We start from the raw sequence: 17,234 nt of genomic DNA on the forward strand, positions 1-17,234 counted from the left end.
TATGTCCACTGCCTGGGTCATTTCTTCCCTACTTCAGAGATCAAACAGGGCTTTGACAGAATCACCAGGTGAGGTGATTGGAAAATTCCCCCAGAGCAGTCAGGAAACTGTTTGGATCCATCATGCTCTGAAGGTGGAACTTTCTAACAGGCCCACCTCTTCTCCAAAGCTTAGGACTCCTTGTAAGCCTAAACGCAACTAGCGAGTGATCTGTTCATGACAAAGGGAAGCATATTATTCCTCCATACTAGAGCTTGGAAAAGTTACTTTTTTTGAACTACAACTCCCATCAGCCCAGCCAGCATGGCCACTGGATTGGGCTGATGGGAGTTGTAGTTCAAAAAAAGTAACTTTGCCAAGCTCTGCTCCATACCCAGATCATCATCATATTTGAACCAGCACAACACACACATGCACGATGCAGGCCAGTGGTTCCCAAACTTTTTCCCCATGGACCAGCTGAAAATTGCTGATCGTCTTGGTGGACCACTTAATGATTTTTCTGCCTGTTGTAGCAACTGTAATGCTATGCTAAATGTTGCATGATTTAATAGTATTTTATTGCTTCTTTTGTTTCTTAAATTGTATTTTATTTGTTAATCTATTACATTTATATCCCACCTTTCTTTCATCATAGAACCTGGGTAGGATACATATGGTTCCCAGGCGGTCTCCCATCCAGGCACTGGCCACACCCAGATGTGCTTAGCTGCAACAAGGCAATGGCCACATGTGCCTTCATACCATAGCCAGGGATTTTATTGTATTACAACTTGCATTTAATAGAATTCAAATTGTAATACAACAAAATACAACTGAAGAATTAAAAGGAATAAAAATGCAATTAAAAACAATATACTTAACGTAGGCAGGCCGCAGACCACCTGAATGAAGCTCGCAGACTCCTGGTGGTCCATGAACCAGTTTGGGAACCCCAGATCTAGGCTGTGTCCTGCTTAATAGCGTAGTGGAGGGAGAATTCAGGGGAACATAGCTCCGGCACTTTTTTCCAGAGCAAAAGCAATGATGTCATCTGCAGGAATAGCAGAGTAACTGAGGGAGTTTCCTTGCTCTGGCAAGCAAATGAGGTCATCATGAGGCTTCCAGGTTTGTTTGTGAAAGATGACTCAAGTAAATCAAAGAATTAGAAAAAGAATCAAGCAAGTGCCTGAATACTTCTTTCCTTTCCTTGGGTTCCTACTTCATCTTAAATTAGCATACCTTTGTAAGATTGTTTGCGTTTCCAATTATTAGCTAAAGATTGCATTCCAACATCTTTTGTTAAAGCCTAATGTGGTTTACAAGTTGAACCTATGCAGTCAGAAGTACGCAGGACACGGTTCAATAGAATGCAGTGGTGCTAATCTTAATAATTATGTAGGCTGCTCTTTAGTGTGTTTGAATACAAAATAACACAGAATTTCTGGACTTTTCACGGGAGAGGACTGTCACAATGAGCTCTTGCACTTCAAAACTGTATCACCAGTGGTGAATGAGGTATCATTTGGGGTAACCCCATGGTTGTCACTGAGGCCAGGAAGCCCTGTCAATCAGGTGGCCTGGCCAAGGGTACTGAAGTCACCCAATACAATCAAGTTAAGAGACTCCAGCACCACATTCTCAGTGCCCATCTCAAGCCGTTAGATTTGGTCTGACCAAATCAAATGTGCATGTGTTTTAATTTCATTGTTACCGATTAGCGATGGAGGGTTTTTTTTTTAATTTGCGTGCTTTCAAATAAACTTATTCAGCTACTGAACTGGCTGCCAGTGTAACAGGCCTACAGTTCACCTTATGACATCACACGCCTAGGCCCTCGAGTCGTGACGTCATAGGGCTTCACGTAGCAGCCCATCTACTAGTCGTCACTTCGGTGACGTACTAAACCACAGCTAATTCATGGCGCCACTCTTCTCAGACGTCCTTTCCCTCGGTCGTCATTACCTCTTCGCCGCCGCCCCCCAACCGGATACACCAAATTCTCCCCGTTACAGCGTCAGTCCCTTCTCCCACCTCCCTCTCAGACGCATCCGCTCGCTTCGCTCCTCGCCTCAGAGCGGCTGTTTTCCCTACGCGCATGCGCTCAAACCTTCGGGCCATATCGGGAACGGAGCCGTTTGAGCGTCGCCGAGGCGCGCGCTGGCCTCGAGGCAGTTCCCATGGAGACCGAAGGAGCGGCCGCAAAGCAAAGCCGGTCGCGCTCGCTTTTATGACAACTGCTCCGCCGGGTGCCGATTCATGGCAGCGGGGGTGACTGTGATGGCGGCGGCGGCGGCGGCCGGAGGGCCGGTGTTGAATGGGGCGGACGCGGGCGCCGCGGGGCTGAAAGAGGCGGCGGGCATGTACGAGCAGCTGAGGGCGGAGTGGAACCGCAAGAACCTCAACCTGAGCAAGTGCGGCGACTTGCTGGGCCGACTCAAGGCAAGGGGACGAGGGTGGGGCCTAGAAACCGACCCGCGGGGTGGGCAATGGGGAGTCTGGAAACTGCCCTTTGAAAGGCGGCGGCCCTCGGAACCAGCCTGAAAGGGGGAGAGGGGGGATAGGGGAAACAGGCACGAGGAGAAAAGGGGAGCTGGGGTAGGGTGGCCGGAGAGCTATCTCGAGGGTTACAGGGAGGAACCAGTTATGGCAGGGGGCTGCGGCACGGGTGCAGTTGGGGGGGAGGAAGGAAGGTAGGTAGGTAGAGGCAGGATGCGGTAGGAGATGTCGCAGCAGCCCGAAAAAGAGTGTGTGTGTGTGTGAGAGAGAGAGAGAGAGAGAGAAGTGGCACCCAGCAAGCGCTAATACGGAGCCCCTGGGAAAAGGCAGCGCAGGGGCGGAACGCCTTTGCCCCCTAAGAAAGTTAGGGAAGGGAAGGGTGAAAACTAGCCTTGAAGGGGGTCGGGGACACTGCCTGGAAATTCAGTTATGGGAAATAAAGAAAACGGGCGGCCTGCGTTGGAGGGGGATCAGAACCTAGAGCTTAGTGTGCCCGTCTGGAAGTGGCAACGAGGGAAAGTGGGTGGACTGACTAACTGGCCGACTTATTTATTAAATTTATATCCAACCCTTCCTCGCAGAAGGAGCCCAGGGTGGCAACCCTAGCCGGTAACGTGTGATGGTCGATAGGGAAGTGTTAGATGGCCCCAGGTTCAGTGCCTGACGTCCCCAGGCCGGACTGGGGAAGGCTGTGTGCCTGGAATTCTAGAGAGCAGCTGCCAGCCAGTGTAGGCAATACTGAGCTAGATGGAGCAGTGGACTGATTCTGCATAAGGCAGATTCTGATGTGCCTGTGTCAGATGGCTTTGCGGTTCGCCTCCCATTCCAGAGATGGCCTCTGCTTCCCAGGAGGTTGCCGGAAGAGAGGGGAATGACTCAGCTGGGATGTTTTTGCCTGAGCCCAAACCTGTTTATAAGGTTCTCAAGTAGGTTGCTAAGACTTGCCTTGGCTGAGATCTATCTCAGTATTTTGCCAGCAAGTTTGGTTGCCTTTAGTTGGTGAAAAGCGGAGAGCTCAAACAAGGTAACATGCCAGAGCATCCCCCACCCCTTCTGCAACCATCTTGTAAGCAAGGGTATCCTGCAGAGGTGTGGAAGCTGAGGCCCTCCAGATGATGCTGTACTTCAGCTCCCAACGCCCCTGCCCATCAGCCATACTGGCTGGGGCTTATGGGAAACGGAGTCCAACAACATTTGGACGGCCACAGCTTCTGGTCCCCTGCCATGCTGTCACTTAAGGTGGAAAGCTGCCTTCCTTTATTTCTTAGCTTCTAGCTCCACAAATTTATCCAGTTCTTTCCCCTTTCCCCAAGCCTTTAGGCTTGCAGCCATCACTGCTTTCAGCAGCAGTGTGTTAATTCATACCAAAATAAACCAGCGTTAGCCAACTTGGTATCCTCTAGATATTTTGGATTACGGCTCTCATCATCTGATCTTCCCCTGCCATGCACATTTTTTAGGATGCCCTCTCAGATTTAACAAATCAACAGTAAGTCCCAGCAGGTGCCCTGTGTGGACAGTGTGCATCCTGAAATGTGCCCCAGAATCTCTGCAGAATGTACCGGCGAGAGGGATTCCTTGGCAGACAAGTCGATGCGGAAAGAGTTCACTTGTAGACAGAAAACTTAAAAACAGCTGCTCTTTAAAGAGAGGGAGAAAGACCACCATGCTTGTGGATCCCATTTGGAAGGCCGGGGGGGGGGGCAGGAGCACAGTGCAGATAGTGGGTGCTACCCCCACCCCACACTATTTGCCTGGCATTGGTTGCCCTGCCAAGGATTCTGTAATTTTATTGTATTTTATGTTAACCGCCCAGAGAGCTATTGCTAGTCGGGCGGTATATAAGTTTAATAAATAATAATAATAATAATGACAGGTTTAGCTGGTGACCAGCCTTCATTGCTGGAGAGACTAGGTTTTCTTGGTGCTAAGTTTCTCCTCCCTTCCAAAGTGACCTGCAAGGAGGTTGGCTACGGCTTAAAGGCTCTTTTTTAAGAGGTGATGGGTTCTGGTGAGTGGTGGGCTCACCTCTGCCAGTCATCATGGGCTGCCAGTTGCCTATCAGTGAATTATGCACTGTGAGCCTTTGAGATGGGAAACCAGCTTGTCTTAGTATAATTCCCTCATTTTGCCCAAAAGCTTGTAGGGTTCATGGGGGAGTCTTTGTTGTTGGCGATGTGGATTGTCTGTAACCCCCCTCTTCTCTCTCTGCTGTTCCAGTTAGCTCTGCTTGAACTCAACTTTCTGCCCACTACAGGCACAAAACTGACTAAACAGCAGCTTATCTTGGCAAGTGAGTATATTCTAATCATGCCCAGGGCCAAGGACACGTTTGATAGGGATCTCTTAACACAGAGAGAAGCCTAGGAGGCAAATTCAACCCCACAAGCTTCCATCTGGCTGCCAACACAGTCCGATTCCAAGAATAACCATCACTCCTGTTATTGATGATGATTTTAAAAATGCACCTTTGCTTGCACCTCAGCTTGAGAGAAAGTGGCCAAATCACATTGTGGGAGGGGGGAAAGGGCAAGAAAGAGCCTTCCCCTTGTCTATGTGCTGCTGTAAAATTATTTGTCTGTTATATTTAAGCTCTGCCTTTCATTAATCAACTCAAGGCCACGTTTAGAGGGTTCCCAGGTAGTTCCATTCAAGCACCGACTGGAAGCAGAACCCTGCTGAGCAGAGCAATCCTAAACAGGCAGATATGCCAGGATACCTCCTGTGTACATTCAGCTGTTCCTGGTGGGGTTGGTGGGCAGTGTAAACTTTCATTTTGTCCCCTTCTAGTGGCTCCTGTGGGGTGGACTTAGCTACACCTACATGTTTGGTGGTGTAAGTTACACTGAGCTCTGTGGGTAGGACCTGGGAGTGAAAGGAGTTTGGATGCAGCATCACCCTGTTTATCCCTCTCTCCCTCCCCAGCTTGCCCGTTCTGTACCTTTGACATGCCCCCTTTTTGTCCTTTACACCAACATAACATCTGCCGGCAGGGCTTTCTCTCCATTGGCGGGGCAGCTAGATATGCCAGGGCGAGTCACTTACGCTACTTTCAGACCAGCTGAGCTGGGGTGAGAAGTTGCATGCCAGTTGGCATATCTGGGGACTGGGACTGCACCATAACTTCAGCAAGGCTGCTATGTCATATGCCTCAGACAGGACCTGGGGTTTAGTGTTTAGAGAGAGGGTTCAAAGTGCTTCACATACAGTAACTTGTTCTCTTCTTACGCAAAAGCTCAGTGAGGTAAACCAGTATTATTATTCCCATACTTCTGATGTGAGGGCTAGTATGTTCATGGCAGGGGCACAATACAAGCCTGGTGCTTCCTGGTCTGTAGTTCAGTCTCTTAACCTCTGTGCTGCATCACGAGGACAGACTAGCCAGCTCGTAACTCCAGTGCTTACAAACTTGCAGTGGCTGACCATATGCTACAGGGCCAGGTTCAAGCTTGTTCTTAGATGAATTTGCAAGGCCCTTGACAGCCTGTGTCTGTGAAGCCTTAAGGACTGCCTGATTCTTTATATCCCTGCCCAATCACTGAGGCATTCAGGGGAGTCACTGTTAGTGGTCCCCCCTGGCTCGGATGCACGGCTCCTTTCCCTCTGGGGCCATGCATTCTGTATTGAGGGCCCAATTGTATGTTGAGGTCAGGCAGGCCCCCTCCCTGTTGAACTTCCAGCGTCTACCGAAGACTTTTTAAAAAACTTTCAGCAGGCATTTTAACTCAATTCTAATTTTATAGTGTTAACTGCTTTTCATCTTGTTTTTTTTTAACTCTGATTTATGGTTTTCCAAATGTAAACATGTATTGCGCACATCACATTCCAGGATTTACATGCATTACATTTTTAACAAAAAGAACAAGAACCCATTAGCCCTCCCCGCTCCGTTGCAAGATTCCAGGTACTGTATCTTTATTTCTGTGGTTGAGTTACTTGTCCACCCTGTTGCATGTGTTGAACTGACTGAAGGGCAGGAAGTTTTGCCAGTTGGAGACAAGATCCTGGATTGATTCGTTTGCTCCTAATACTGCAGCTCCTCTGGTGGCGGTAGTTAAGGCTAATGCTCTGTCCCTCATTCCTCTCCCTGCCACCCAAGGAGATATCCTAGAAATTGGAGCACAATGGAGTATCCTGAAGAAAGACATCCCATCTTTTGAGAGGTACATGGCGCAGCTGAAGTGCTACTACTTTGATTACAAGTAAGTGTTCCTATGTCGAAGCCTTTCAACAAATTGTTTTACTCATCACGAGTTTTATCCCAAAAGGCTTGGGGCAGCTTCCAGCACTAAAACTCTGAGGAAGGATCCGCTCTTTTAGAGAGAGCTGCGAAAGCTCACTCCTGTGCAAATTTCCACCGTCAGATCCTGACCAGGTAAATATCCTGAAAATGATGAATGGTTCCAGAGTAGGGAAAACTTGATTTGGTTTGGAAGCCAGACAATATCTTTGATCACCTTGTCTCTGCTCTTGTCCCTCACTGCGATGAGATGCATGGAATATCCAGTGCAATCTTGAGTCCTCCTCAGAGACCTTTGGAACAAGAGCCCTTGCTATCCTTCATCACAGACAGCAAGGCAAACTCATACTTTTAAGTTTTTGCAAAGCCAGGAAGGAATTTGGATTCCTTCTTCTTGCCCAGGTTCACTGCTGCTGTTTCAGTTTTTACCCACCCTTCACCATTAAGGCCCCAGAGTGGATTACAAAAACTTAAAATACGATATTAATGAATCAAGCACTTGGGGAAGGAGGTTTCTATCTTTGGGCTGAGTGTCCAGAGAAGGTGGTCGCCACAATTAAATTCCTATGATTGCTGGCAACGGTGTTTGTGGAGCATTAAATTTAACACAGTATCTTAGCTGGTTGATGGAGTATACTGTTGATAATGATCTTCTATATTGCTTTACGTACACCATTTAGAGACTTTTTGATGAAGTCGTTTATACATTTTTTTTTAAAAAAAATTAAAAATCCCAGCAGCTCATTACAAATAGGAGACCTGGACTCTGTACCCACTCACACGCACCTGTGATATGCAAAGGATGGGAGCACCTCATAGGGGACAGAAGAGGCAAAAGCATTCATTTGGCTTGCTGTATCACTCCTCTACTTTTTTTTTCTGATCCTCTTACTAGAGGTCCCTCATAAAACAAATTCATCCTCATTCTTTCTCTCTATGTCTCCCGTTTCCCACCTCAGAGATGAGTTACCAGAGTCAGCCTACAAGCACCAACTGCTGGGCCTCAACCTTCTCTTTCTATTGTCTCAAAACCGTGTTGCTGAGTTCCACACTGAGCTTGAAAGGCTGCCAGCAAAGGACATTCAGACGAATGTCTACATCAAGCACCCTGTATCTCTGGAGCAGGTGACGTCTCTCCTTCTTGTTTTTCCCCTGCTCAGGCCCTGTGGGATTTCATCAGAGGCTTTGCCACACAAGTGCAGAAGAAATTATTAACTAACAGAGCACCCTTATTGGGAAGGGAGGGGGTGTATTCAATTATTTACCACAGTTCTGTGCTGCTTCCCTCCCACAAGCAAGGAATGAAATACAACAATTAAAAATTTAGTACACTATAAAATGATAACAAAAGCAGCAGTAAAAGCACCTTCCAGTTGAATTTCAAACCCCTGCTTGTCTTTGGGAAGGGCAGTAGCTTAGTAGTAGCATGCAAAAGGTCCTAAATTCAATCCCAGATGGTATCTCCAGATAAGGGGAAACTCCTTCTTGAATGCCTGGACGCCACTGCCAGTCCGGATTGGCTATACTGAGCAAGATGGGCCAATGCTCTAAAGCAGCTTTCCTATGTTCTCTGGATCAAGCCTAAAGAAAAATGCAGACAATTCTCACAAGGGAGAGCTGTGAAAGTGCTCTGCTTCTTGTGGAAGCTAATCTTTGCACACGCACACACGCAAAATGGTACATTTATCAGTGGATCTTAAAACCCTGCTGGAATCCTTTTGGATGGATTATTTATTATCAGACCACTACCCAGAGATAACTTTAGCAGTTGCTAAGTTTAGTCTGATAGTTATAAATTTTAAGAAAAATAACTGAACTGATTTCTTTTAAATTTCATCTGACTTTTGAAGTGAACTAAAACTTCACTATTAATTTTAATTTTAATTATCAGATTAATTTGTTTCTAATCGACTCATATAATTGACACCTATGTAGTTTTTAACATTTAAGATTTATGCTGTTTGATCATAGGACTCATACTATGATGTCTGTAATTTTAAATTTACTTATTTATATCCTCTTCTATGTAATTAAAATGTGTTTGTTTAAGGCTGGTCTTGTGACCGTAATAAAGACTACTACTACTACTGCTGGGGGAAGGCCTGTATAGGAGAAGATTTTCTTGAAATAGCTGGGACCTAGGTCATCCATTCTAAAGGGACGCGTGTATGTCTGCATGCACGCAGCACATTGCTCTATATTCCACGCAGAAATGCTCTGTACACTGAGTCTTTTTTTATGTAACTAAAATAAAGGCACATTCTCCCAACCCAAAACAACATGCTCAAAGGCTTAACCAAAAAGGTGAATTGGGGGCGGAGGGTTGAAGGAAAGAAGAGTGGTTTATCACAGAGGAGTTCTGTGGGGCAGTTTAAGGCATAGGGGGCAACAAGGGAGAAAGGGCACAATCGGGCAATGAGACCTTCGGATGGCTTCAAACGTCATCTTTTTTTCCCTGAAGGGTGACCATGTTAGGTGATGTCAGCAGGTTCCAGGAACCGTCTTTCTTGTGAGGTTTTGAGGGTGATCTGTGTTTGTTTGAGACCTGGGTGAGAGCAAGGAGGTTGAGAGATGTTGAGTGGGGAAGTGTGAAGGAATTTGTATTGGTATTTATTTATTAGTAACTTGTATTAATGGTTTTATTGTGTATGGTTGTCAGCTTAGAGTTTTTTTTATATTAAGCGGTATACAAATTCCCAAAATAAAATAAATAAATCTCTGCTGGACGTTTAAAGCAGTATCCTACCACTTTAAAACACCCATGGCTTCCCCCAAAGAACCCTGGGAACTGTAGTTCATTAAGGCAGCTGAGAGTTGTTAGGAGACCCCTATTCCCTTCACAGAGCTTCAATTGCAATTCTGTCTTCCCAGGGAACTCTGGGAATTGCAGCTCTGTGAGGGGAAGGGGAGAGTCTCCTAACAACTCTCAGCACTTAACGAAGTACAGTTCCCAGGATTTTTTGGGGTAGCCATGACCCCAAAATGGTATGATACTGCTTTAAATGTGTAGTGCAGACGGGGCCTCAGTCCCTTGTATAGCAAAACCAGCAATGTTCTGTGACATCTTCAAGACTAACCAGTTTATTATGGCATAAGCCTTCATGGACTACAGTCTACTTCATCAGATGCATAAAGTGTTATCCTGAGTTGTAGTGCTGTAATCACGCACACGTTGTTTTGTAGGTGGTGAGGTGCAGAACTGTAAAATAGAGAGGTCAGAGGGAAGTGAAATGCCAAAAGGACAGACAGTAATAACTATGGGGTAATTCATAAAACACTTGATGCTGACATCCTGGCATTGGTCACTGTTTATTTTATTTATTTATTTATTATTTGATTTATATCCCACCTTCTTCCCAGCAGGAGTTTATAATCCCATCCTGCCCCCCCTCCCCACTGTAAGTACATATACTTGCAGCTCAGGATAACACTTAATGCCTTTGAAATGGGATTAAACATCCAGGAAAGCTTACAGTATAACTGTTAAGCCTTTATTTAGAAATTTCTTAATTGTTTTATATTGAAAAGAACCTTAAAGCATTTTACAAAACAGAAATACAATATAATATTTTTATACTTTGATAAGAGCCTGCTGATGTCATATGCTGTCCCAGAATTCACAGTGACTAGGCCAGGAGTCTTGAAGCAGCCACATTCCCCTTTTTATTGTGCATTAATTGTTGTGTTACCAGTTGTGCATGGCCTCTGCAGGAATTTTGAGAAGGTGACTAATACTTTTTTATCTATGTGATGTTCCTCCTGTTTCCTCCTGCCTCAGTATCTGATGGAAGGCAGTTACAACAAAGTCTTTCTGGCAAAAGGCAATATCCCAGCAGAGAGCTATGCTTTCTTCATCGACATCCTATTGGACACTGTCAGGTTAGCCATCCTCTCTTAACTTCATTGGTATGAATGATTCAGGCAGCATAGAAGCCCAGTGAGCCCCTTGCCAAACTTCAGAGACACAGGCAGGAATGTTGCACCTGTAGATGGAAATTCTCACTTTGTTTTCTCAAAAGGCTAACAGGCACAAGATATGGCTGCTTGTCTTGACTGTGGCCATTCTGCTGCAGGCAGTTCCCAGATTTTTCACAACAGCTCTACTTAGGATCTTGGGTTTGCTAGCAAATTGCACCACCTATGCAGACAACTCTTCCTCCTCTTTTGGGAGACATGACACACAAGAATTTCCAGGGGATTTTGTTGATTGAGAACAAAGATAGTTGTCCGACTACAATTCCCATCGTTATTGGCTGTTGAGGCTGTTATTGGAGCTGATGTGAGTTGAAGTCCCCAGAACACCTGATAGAGCCACAGCTTCCCCAACCTACTTTAAAAACTGCTTTTTGGAGGCTGAAGCTCTCTGAATATGATAGAACACTTACAGGGCATGTATATGTTCTTCCATATTCAGCATTATTGGTTTTCCTACTTTTGGTTCCACTGAAATTCCCACAAGCCACAGAATATAGATATGAACTCTTGAAGTCTAATTCTTGAATTACAAAATTTAAAATTTCCACACATCTTGCCTGATAGAAGATATGTGAATATAAACATATAAAAATAGCCTTTCTGGATTAGACCAAATCCCTCTTGGCCAGAATTGTGTTAGCCAGGTTCCTTTGGGAAGCAGGGTGTGAATGCAATGCGATTGTCCCCAGCATCTGGGTACTCTAAAGTATACTGCCTCTATACATGGAGGCTCCACTTGGCTAATAGGTCTGTGAACAATATTCCTCTTATGATCGACTCTCTTTTTAAAGCATCGAAGTCAGTTGGCTGTCACCATGTCTTGTGGCAGTGAATCATGTTGGTCATGGTTTGTATGAGGAAATGCTTCATAAGTGCATAGAGTGTGAAAACTTGTTAATCCAAAAAGAGATAACATTTACCTGCCTCAAAAATAGGCCCTTTGAAATGGAACCTGCTGCTCTCCAGATATTGTTAGACTCCAACTCCCATCAGCCCTTGGCAGCATGGCCAATAAACAGAGGTGATGAGAGCTGGTTTCCAACAACATCTGGAGCGCCACAGGTACACCATCACCATCACTTTAAAGATTCTTGCCTTCTTCACAATTTTTTTAACTGACACAGAGATGTTGTAGCATAGTGGCTTAAGAGACTGAGTTGGGAACCAAAAAGTTCTCAGTTTGGATCTTGTCTTTGCTGTAGTGACCTAGACCTATAATTGCCAAATCATATGCTACAAGTGTGTGTATGTGGTTTACATAATTATGGGCTCCTGTGAGCCAAAAGCACTTGTCATCAAAAGAGGCCATCCTGTGTGTCAATGCATGATTCACGGCTCTTTCCAAACTGGCCTCCACCAAACTGGATACTTAATACTGCTGACACCTCTGTATCAGGTGTAATTAGATCATGCAGTTGTTCATGAGTCAAGGGCACCCCAGGATTACCCACCATTGGAGGAGACTGACCTCTGCATGAGTCACCTTCCCCTTTCAAACAGGGACACATCTATAACAGTGCGTCTTTTTAAAAACTGGGTGGAGCCTAATAATACGGCAGTTTTTTATTGTTATTGTTTTTAGCCAATGGCCATTACAATATGAAGAGACGTACAAAAGGATATCTTTATAAAATATTAAAATTCAATCCAATAAATGTGGATAAAACCCTAAAACTACAAATTGGAATAATAGTAGTTTGCTACATTTAATTAAATTAGGGGCAAACTCAAATGAGCTCCCCTTAGCTTTTAACACTGGCGTAATTCAGAAAAGCCGTTCTGATTTTCATTGCGGCTAATGCAAACAAGGCTGCCCTATAAGTGACAAATGTATCTGTATCTGCCAGCAGCCATCTTAAACTCATCTAGTTGGCTTTCTAAAGAAGTCTGAAAAGGAAGGGTGAGCCTTCTCCAAGGGTGGATGACGCTCATCCAGTATACACCAGAGGTAAACTTTCAGAGTGTAGTATACCTGGAATTAGGAAAAAGGTGCCTGATCTACAAGAAGTCTGAGAAACTTGTTACAAAGGGCAGATAGACATCATACGGTTAAAGTATATGACTTCCCCTAAAGAATCTTGGGAACTGTGTTTTTCTCCTCACCAAGCTATAGATTCCCAGACCCCTTAACAAACTACAGTTCCCAGGATTCTTTAGGGGGAAGTTATGTGCTTTAAATGCGCATTGGATGTACTTTGAATATATGGGGAAGACTTGACCAAAGTTTCTGCCTAGTTGCCTTTGCAACTTCGCCTAATCCCTTTATGTGATATGGGAGTAATACTAGCCTACACAACTGAGTTGTAAGGATTACTGAGAGAATGTATGTGATGGAAACTTGGTAACATCACAGTCCAGCCAAATGTTAAGTGCTTCAAAGTCCCCATCAGTTTCAATGGGAGAAAATTTAGCACCTGCTTTACTCTTCTACTGACATTGGTAGGGCATTAAAAAATGCTGAGCGTTGTCTGAATTGTGTCCCAGGAGTTCAGTCTGAGTGAACCGCTTGTGTGTGTTCTCATTTTTCTTTCCACCCTAGGGATGAAATTGCCAGCTGCATTGAAAAAGCCTATGAGAAGATCCTGTTCAATGAGGCCACACGCATGCTCTTCTTCACTCCCAAGAAGATGACAGACTATGCCAAGAAGGTGAGTCTGCCAGAGCACTGGTTATCATGGCCTGGTTGCTCCCTCTTTCTCCACAAATCCTCCACAATTGCTTTTAATACGTTTTTAAACCTTTTTTTTAACATGTTTTTAAAGCTTTTTTAAAAAAGCTTTAAAAAAGATGTTTTGTTTTAATATATTTTAAAGTCAGTTGAAAATCCTACTCTTGTGGGGGGGGATCTTGAGCTGTACAGAGCTTCCTCCCTTGGAGACCTCCCACCCCACCCCATGCCTAGGGTATCTTAGGGCAAGGTCTTGTAAATGCCATAGCCACTTGAAGCTATGCCAGGAGTGGAGAAAGTGGACAGACAAAAGTTTTTTCTCCTTCTCTGTCATAACATTGAACTTCGGGACACCCAGTGAAGCTGAATGTTGGAAGATTCAGGACAGACAAAAAAAGTACTTCTTCACGCAGGTTATAGTTTTTGCCATTTGGGAGGGGATTTTTTTTTAGCGTCCACCAACACTTATTGTGTAGTGGGATTTGCAGAAAACAATTTCTAGGGAGTACCTAATCTCAGACAAACCCATCACATGAAAGATACATCCTGGTTGCTAGGTTAAAAAGGAAGGGCAAGCTAGGGAGATTCCAAAGACTGCTACAAAATAAAATGAGGCAGAAAAAGTGCCCTATAGGGGAGGGGGAAACCTTTTCATGACCCTGGAGATTTCCGTTGCCTGGTACCCAAACAACAGCTCTGACTTCACTCATTGACTAAAAACACTGACAGGTGGGAGCAGCCAGGCTGGCTCATTTGACCGAAATCACTTAGAAGTGTACCTGTTTCATAAGTCTCTTTCTAGGAAGGCTAGAAACTTACTTTCTTTTTTAAAATGAAGACTGGGGGCCCTTTCTGGGGGCACCAGTGAAGGCCTTTGCAGGTGCCATGGTGGCAGTGAGGTGCGGCCCCTGATATATTCATTTTCTTTACCGCCCTTCACCATAAGGTCCCATTGCAGGTTACAGAAATTGAAAACAGTTTGAAACAAATTACAGTTAGAAGAATAATGGAGGCCCTAAAAATATCTCTCTCCATGTCAAAGGCTAGGGTAAAGAGGTGCATCTTTAGCAGATGCACCTTTGTGGAGGAGGGAATTCCATCATTTAGAGGTTGCCACAGAGAATGCTGTCTGTTAGACTGCCGCTCCTTAAATTTCTGAGGATGATGGATCTACCATAAGCTGCCCCCTCCATTGATCTTAACTTTGATCCTTTAGGAGGCTTAAGAGCCCCTTTATTCTGGAATGATTCTGGCAAGTTCAGCAATGTACAAAAGGAGTTTCTAGCACTGGCAGTCCTGTTTAACACCAGCTCAATGTTGAAATTTTTTGTCTCATGATGTAATAGACGTAATGCAAGGGAAAAGGAAAGATCTGAATTAAATTAAAAACACTTTGGGAAGGGGGAGATGTTCCCTGTTAGCGCAAAATAAGCATATTTCTGGAGATGTTAACATCCTCTTTAGGAATCTGGATTCTCCCTCTCTCCCTCCCTGCCCCAGAAAGTAAAAAGATACCTGCATTTTTATGGATCCGTTATGTTTTGGAATGAGGAGTTTCACTTCAGTAGCCAAGGATTCAATCCTGTGCACACTTTGGGAGCAAATCCTATGTAATTCAGTGAGACCTACTGAGTAAGCATGGATGTGTGTTTTAAAGGACCACAATACATCTTTAGATGCATTCCCACCAAGCAGAGATGATAGAACTGCAGAGTTTTTCCTCTCTCCCCGAATGTGGGGGTGCATTTCTAAGAATAACCATGGAAGAACTGAAGGCATGTCTCATGTGGGGAGTTCCTTGCTTTTTATATATGTTTTATATAAACCAACTACCAAACTGTCCATGTCTTGGTTTACTGACAGTTCTTATTGTATTCTTCTTGTTCACCGCCCAGAGAGCTAATGCTAGTGGGGCGGTATAAAAATTTAACAAAATAAATAAATAAATAAATAAATTTATATATGTATATAAAAACAGCTGTGTAAGTTGAGCCATTAAGGCCAAGACAGGAAAGAACTGTGCTGGAGAAACCAAACTTAATGTTCATTGGCAGGCGACGGCGGGGAGGGGGGTGAGGTGAGACTGCTGCCTTGTTTTAAAAAACAAACTTATCATGTAACTTATTCTTGTCCTTTCCAGCGTGGTTGGGTTCTAGGCCCAAACAACCACTACTGTTTCATGGGCCAGCAGCAGAAACCCGAAGATGCCACCATCCCCTCGACAGAACTAGCCAAACAAGTTATTGAATACGCTCGGCAGCTGGAGATGATCGTCTAGCATGCTGCAGCCACCATAGGCTGGGACTGTGGGCTTCTGTTTTTTCTCATTCTAGTCTTTGTAATTCAGTTCCCATTCAGCTGGCAGTCATTTTGCTTATACCGAAAGGGTAGGGTTCTCACTTTTTTTTTTTTTTTGTCCCGGGATGCCAGAGTAAAAAATTGTGCCTACTCCTGTGTCATTAACAGTTACATTGTTCCTTGGTCCCAGGTGGAAAGATATTCTGGATGTGAATGGGAGGGGACTGGTTGATCTTGGGCTTTTCTGACCTCAGAGGGGTAGAAATCGCCTTTATAATTGGCCCCCTAGTGTCATATGCCAGCCTATCCTTTGCTAATGGTCAAAAGTAATGCCAGGAATGTCTGGTTGCACTAGAAACAGAGACTTTCTCTGCAGCACAGGCTTAAGCTGGCCTCCCATAATTACGCTCTGACTTTGGGTTTTTATTTGGTACCTCGCTGTCATCTTTTGGTGCAAGTCACTTAAAGGAATGGCTGTAGGTTAAATAAACACAATTTCTTATACAAATTGAATTTTCTAACTGTCAAAAGTACATCCCAAAGTTATTAATAGGGGAAGTCTCAGCTGTTAAGATCTAATTTGAATGTAATGCTAAGCCATAGTTTAGCATTGCATGTGTAAGCCTGCATGGCCCCAAGATCTGACCCATCCTTTTCCATTTTAAACTAACCAGAGTTTGTCATTTTGTCCAAACAAGGACAAACAGTAGTTAGTTTAAAACAGATGCTCAGATTTCCATGCAGACATGCTGCAGGAGAAGAGGGGAGACAGACTGACGTTGTACATATTACACTAAACTATATCGTTTAATGGTTGCAGTAGAATGCTCCCTGTGGCTTGATCTGGCAGGCTAGTGGGTGCCAGTGGGTACCAGATGCTGGAGGCAAACTAGGCAGTGGCTGGGTAACAGTGCTGGAGTATTAAACACTGCTTTGGTCTGATGCAGTTACAATTGTCAACTAGTTTTAAAAAAGCTCATCTGGCTTTTTGACCAATTGCCAAAATGTTCCAGTTAACAAATGCACACATTGGTCGCAGGTTATTGAGATGAGTCACAGCCTGCCATTATGCCTGCTACTGTCCCAACTGCAGTATGTGTGTCTTTAGTAATCTCTTGCACAGAGGCTGGATAGCAAGTGACAATACCTGTGGGGTTGTTCACAGTTTCTAACTTTTCTGAGAATCCTAAGTGCAAGCATGGCCTGCCAGCTTTAGCTGTGTTGACTAGCAAAAAAACTTTGTTTTTGACCTGCCCCAGGTGCAACTTAGGATCCAGCAAATAATTCCATAGCACCTACCTACAGTTAATCAAAAGGACAGAAGAGCCCACCTTGGGACATCCATGCTGACCCTTCCAGACCAAATTGTTGGTGTATATCAGGAGTGGGAGACCTGTGAGCCTCCAACTCATCAGCCCCTGCCAGTGTGGCTGATGGTCAGGGATGATTGGGAGCTGGAATTCAGCGTCTGAAGGGGGACAACTGGTATAGATCATGGCTAGCCCGGAGCTCCCTGCTGCTGGTAACAGGCCTAGCAGAAGCTACAGAATTAACAGGGCTGGCATCCTCCAGACG

At 44.6% G+C, this 17,234-nt stretch overlaps 2 protein-coding genes across 8 annotated transcripts in view; one reads left to right on the top strand and one right to left on the bottom strand.

The window, feature by feature from the left end:
- The window catches only part of CATSPERG (cation channel sperm associated auxiliary subunit gamma), a 90,363-nt gene extending 87,955 nt beyond the window's left edge, over positions 1-2,408 (bottom strand). For 5 of the 7 annotated variants that reach the window (XM_061597618.1, XM_061597621.1, XM_061597624.1 and 2 more), the window contains exon 1: positions 2,014-2,408. In XM_061597618.1, coding sequence (XP_061453602.1) covers positions 2,014-2,030 — 17 coding nt within the window. In that variant the 5' untranslated portion in view covers positions 2,031-2,408. Of the gene's footprint in view, positions 1-1,944 lie in introns of all 7 variants that reach the window. The other 2 variants (XM_061597620.1, XM_061597619.1) reach the window with 1 other exon arrangement.
- On the top strand, positions 1,951-16,167 carry PSMD8 (proteasome 26S subunit, non-ATPase 8). Its single transcript, XM_061597631.1, has 7 exons — positions 1,951-2,421; positions 4,699-4,771; positions 6,578-6,680; positions 7,678-7,843; positions 10,497-10,597; positions 13,233-13,341; positions 15,502-16,167. Exons 1-7 carry the CDS (start codon positions 2,239-2,241, stop codon positions 15,637-15,639), a joined length of 873 nt encoding a protein of 290 aa, XP_061453615.1. The 5' UTR covers positions 1,951-2,238; the 3' UTR covers positions 15,640-16,167.
- The last annotated feature ends 1,067 nt before the right edge of the window (positions 16,168-17,234 follow it).

Source organism: Rhineura floridana, chromosome 15 (genome assembly GCF_030035675.1).
Source record: "Rhineura floridana isolate rRhiFlo1 chromosome 15, rRhiFlo1.hap2, whole genome shotgun sequence".
Lineage (NCBI taxonomy): Eukaryota > Metazoa > Chordata > Lepidosauria > Squamata > Rhineuridae > Rhineura > Rhineura floridana.

What these genes read in the sequence shown, in the direction of transcription:
- PSMD8 (XM_061597631.1), top strand. Translation starts at nt 2,239, where the DNA reads ATGGCAGCGGGGGTGACTGTGATGGCGGCGGCGGCGGCGGCCGGAGGG. An exon ending in TGCTACTACTTTGATTACAA is followed by an intron (nt 6,681 to 7,677) that starts GTAAGTGTTCCT and finishes TTCCCACCTCAG; the next exon opens with AGATGAGTTACCAGAGTCAG. An exon ending in ACCCTGTATCTCTGGAGCAG is followed by an intron (nt 7,844 to 10,496) that starts GTGACGTCTCTC and finishes CTCCTGCCTCAG; the next exon opens with TATCTGATGGAAGGCAGTTA.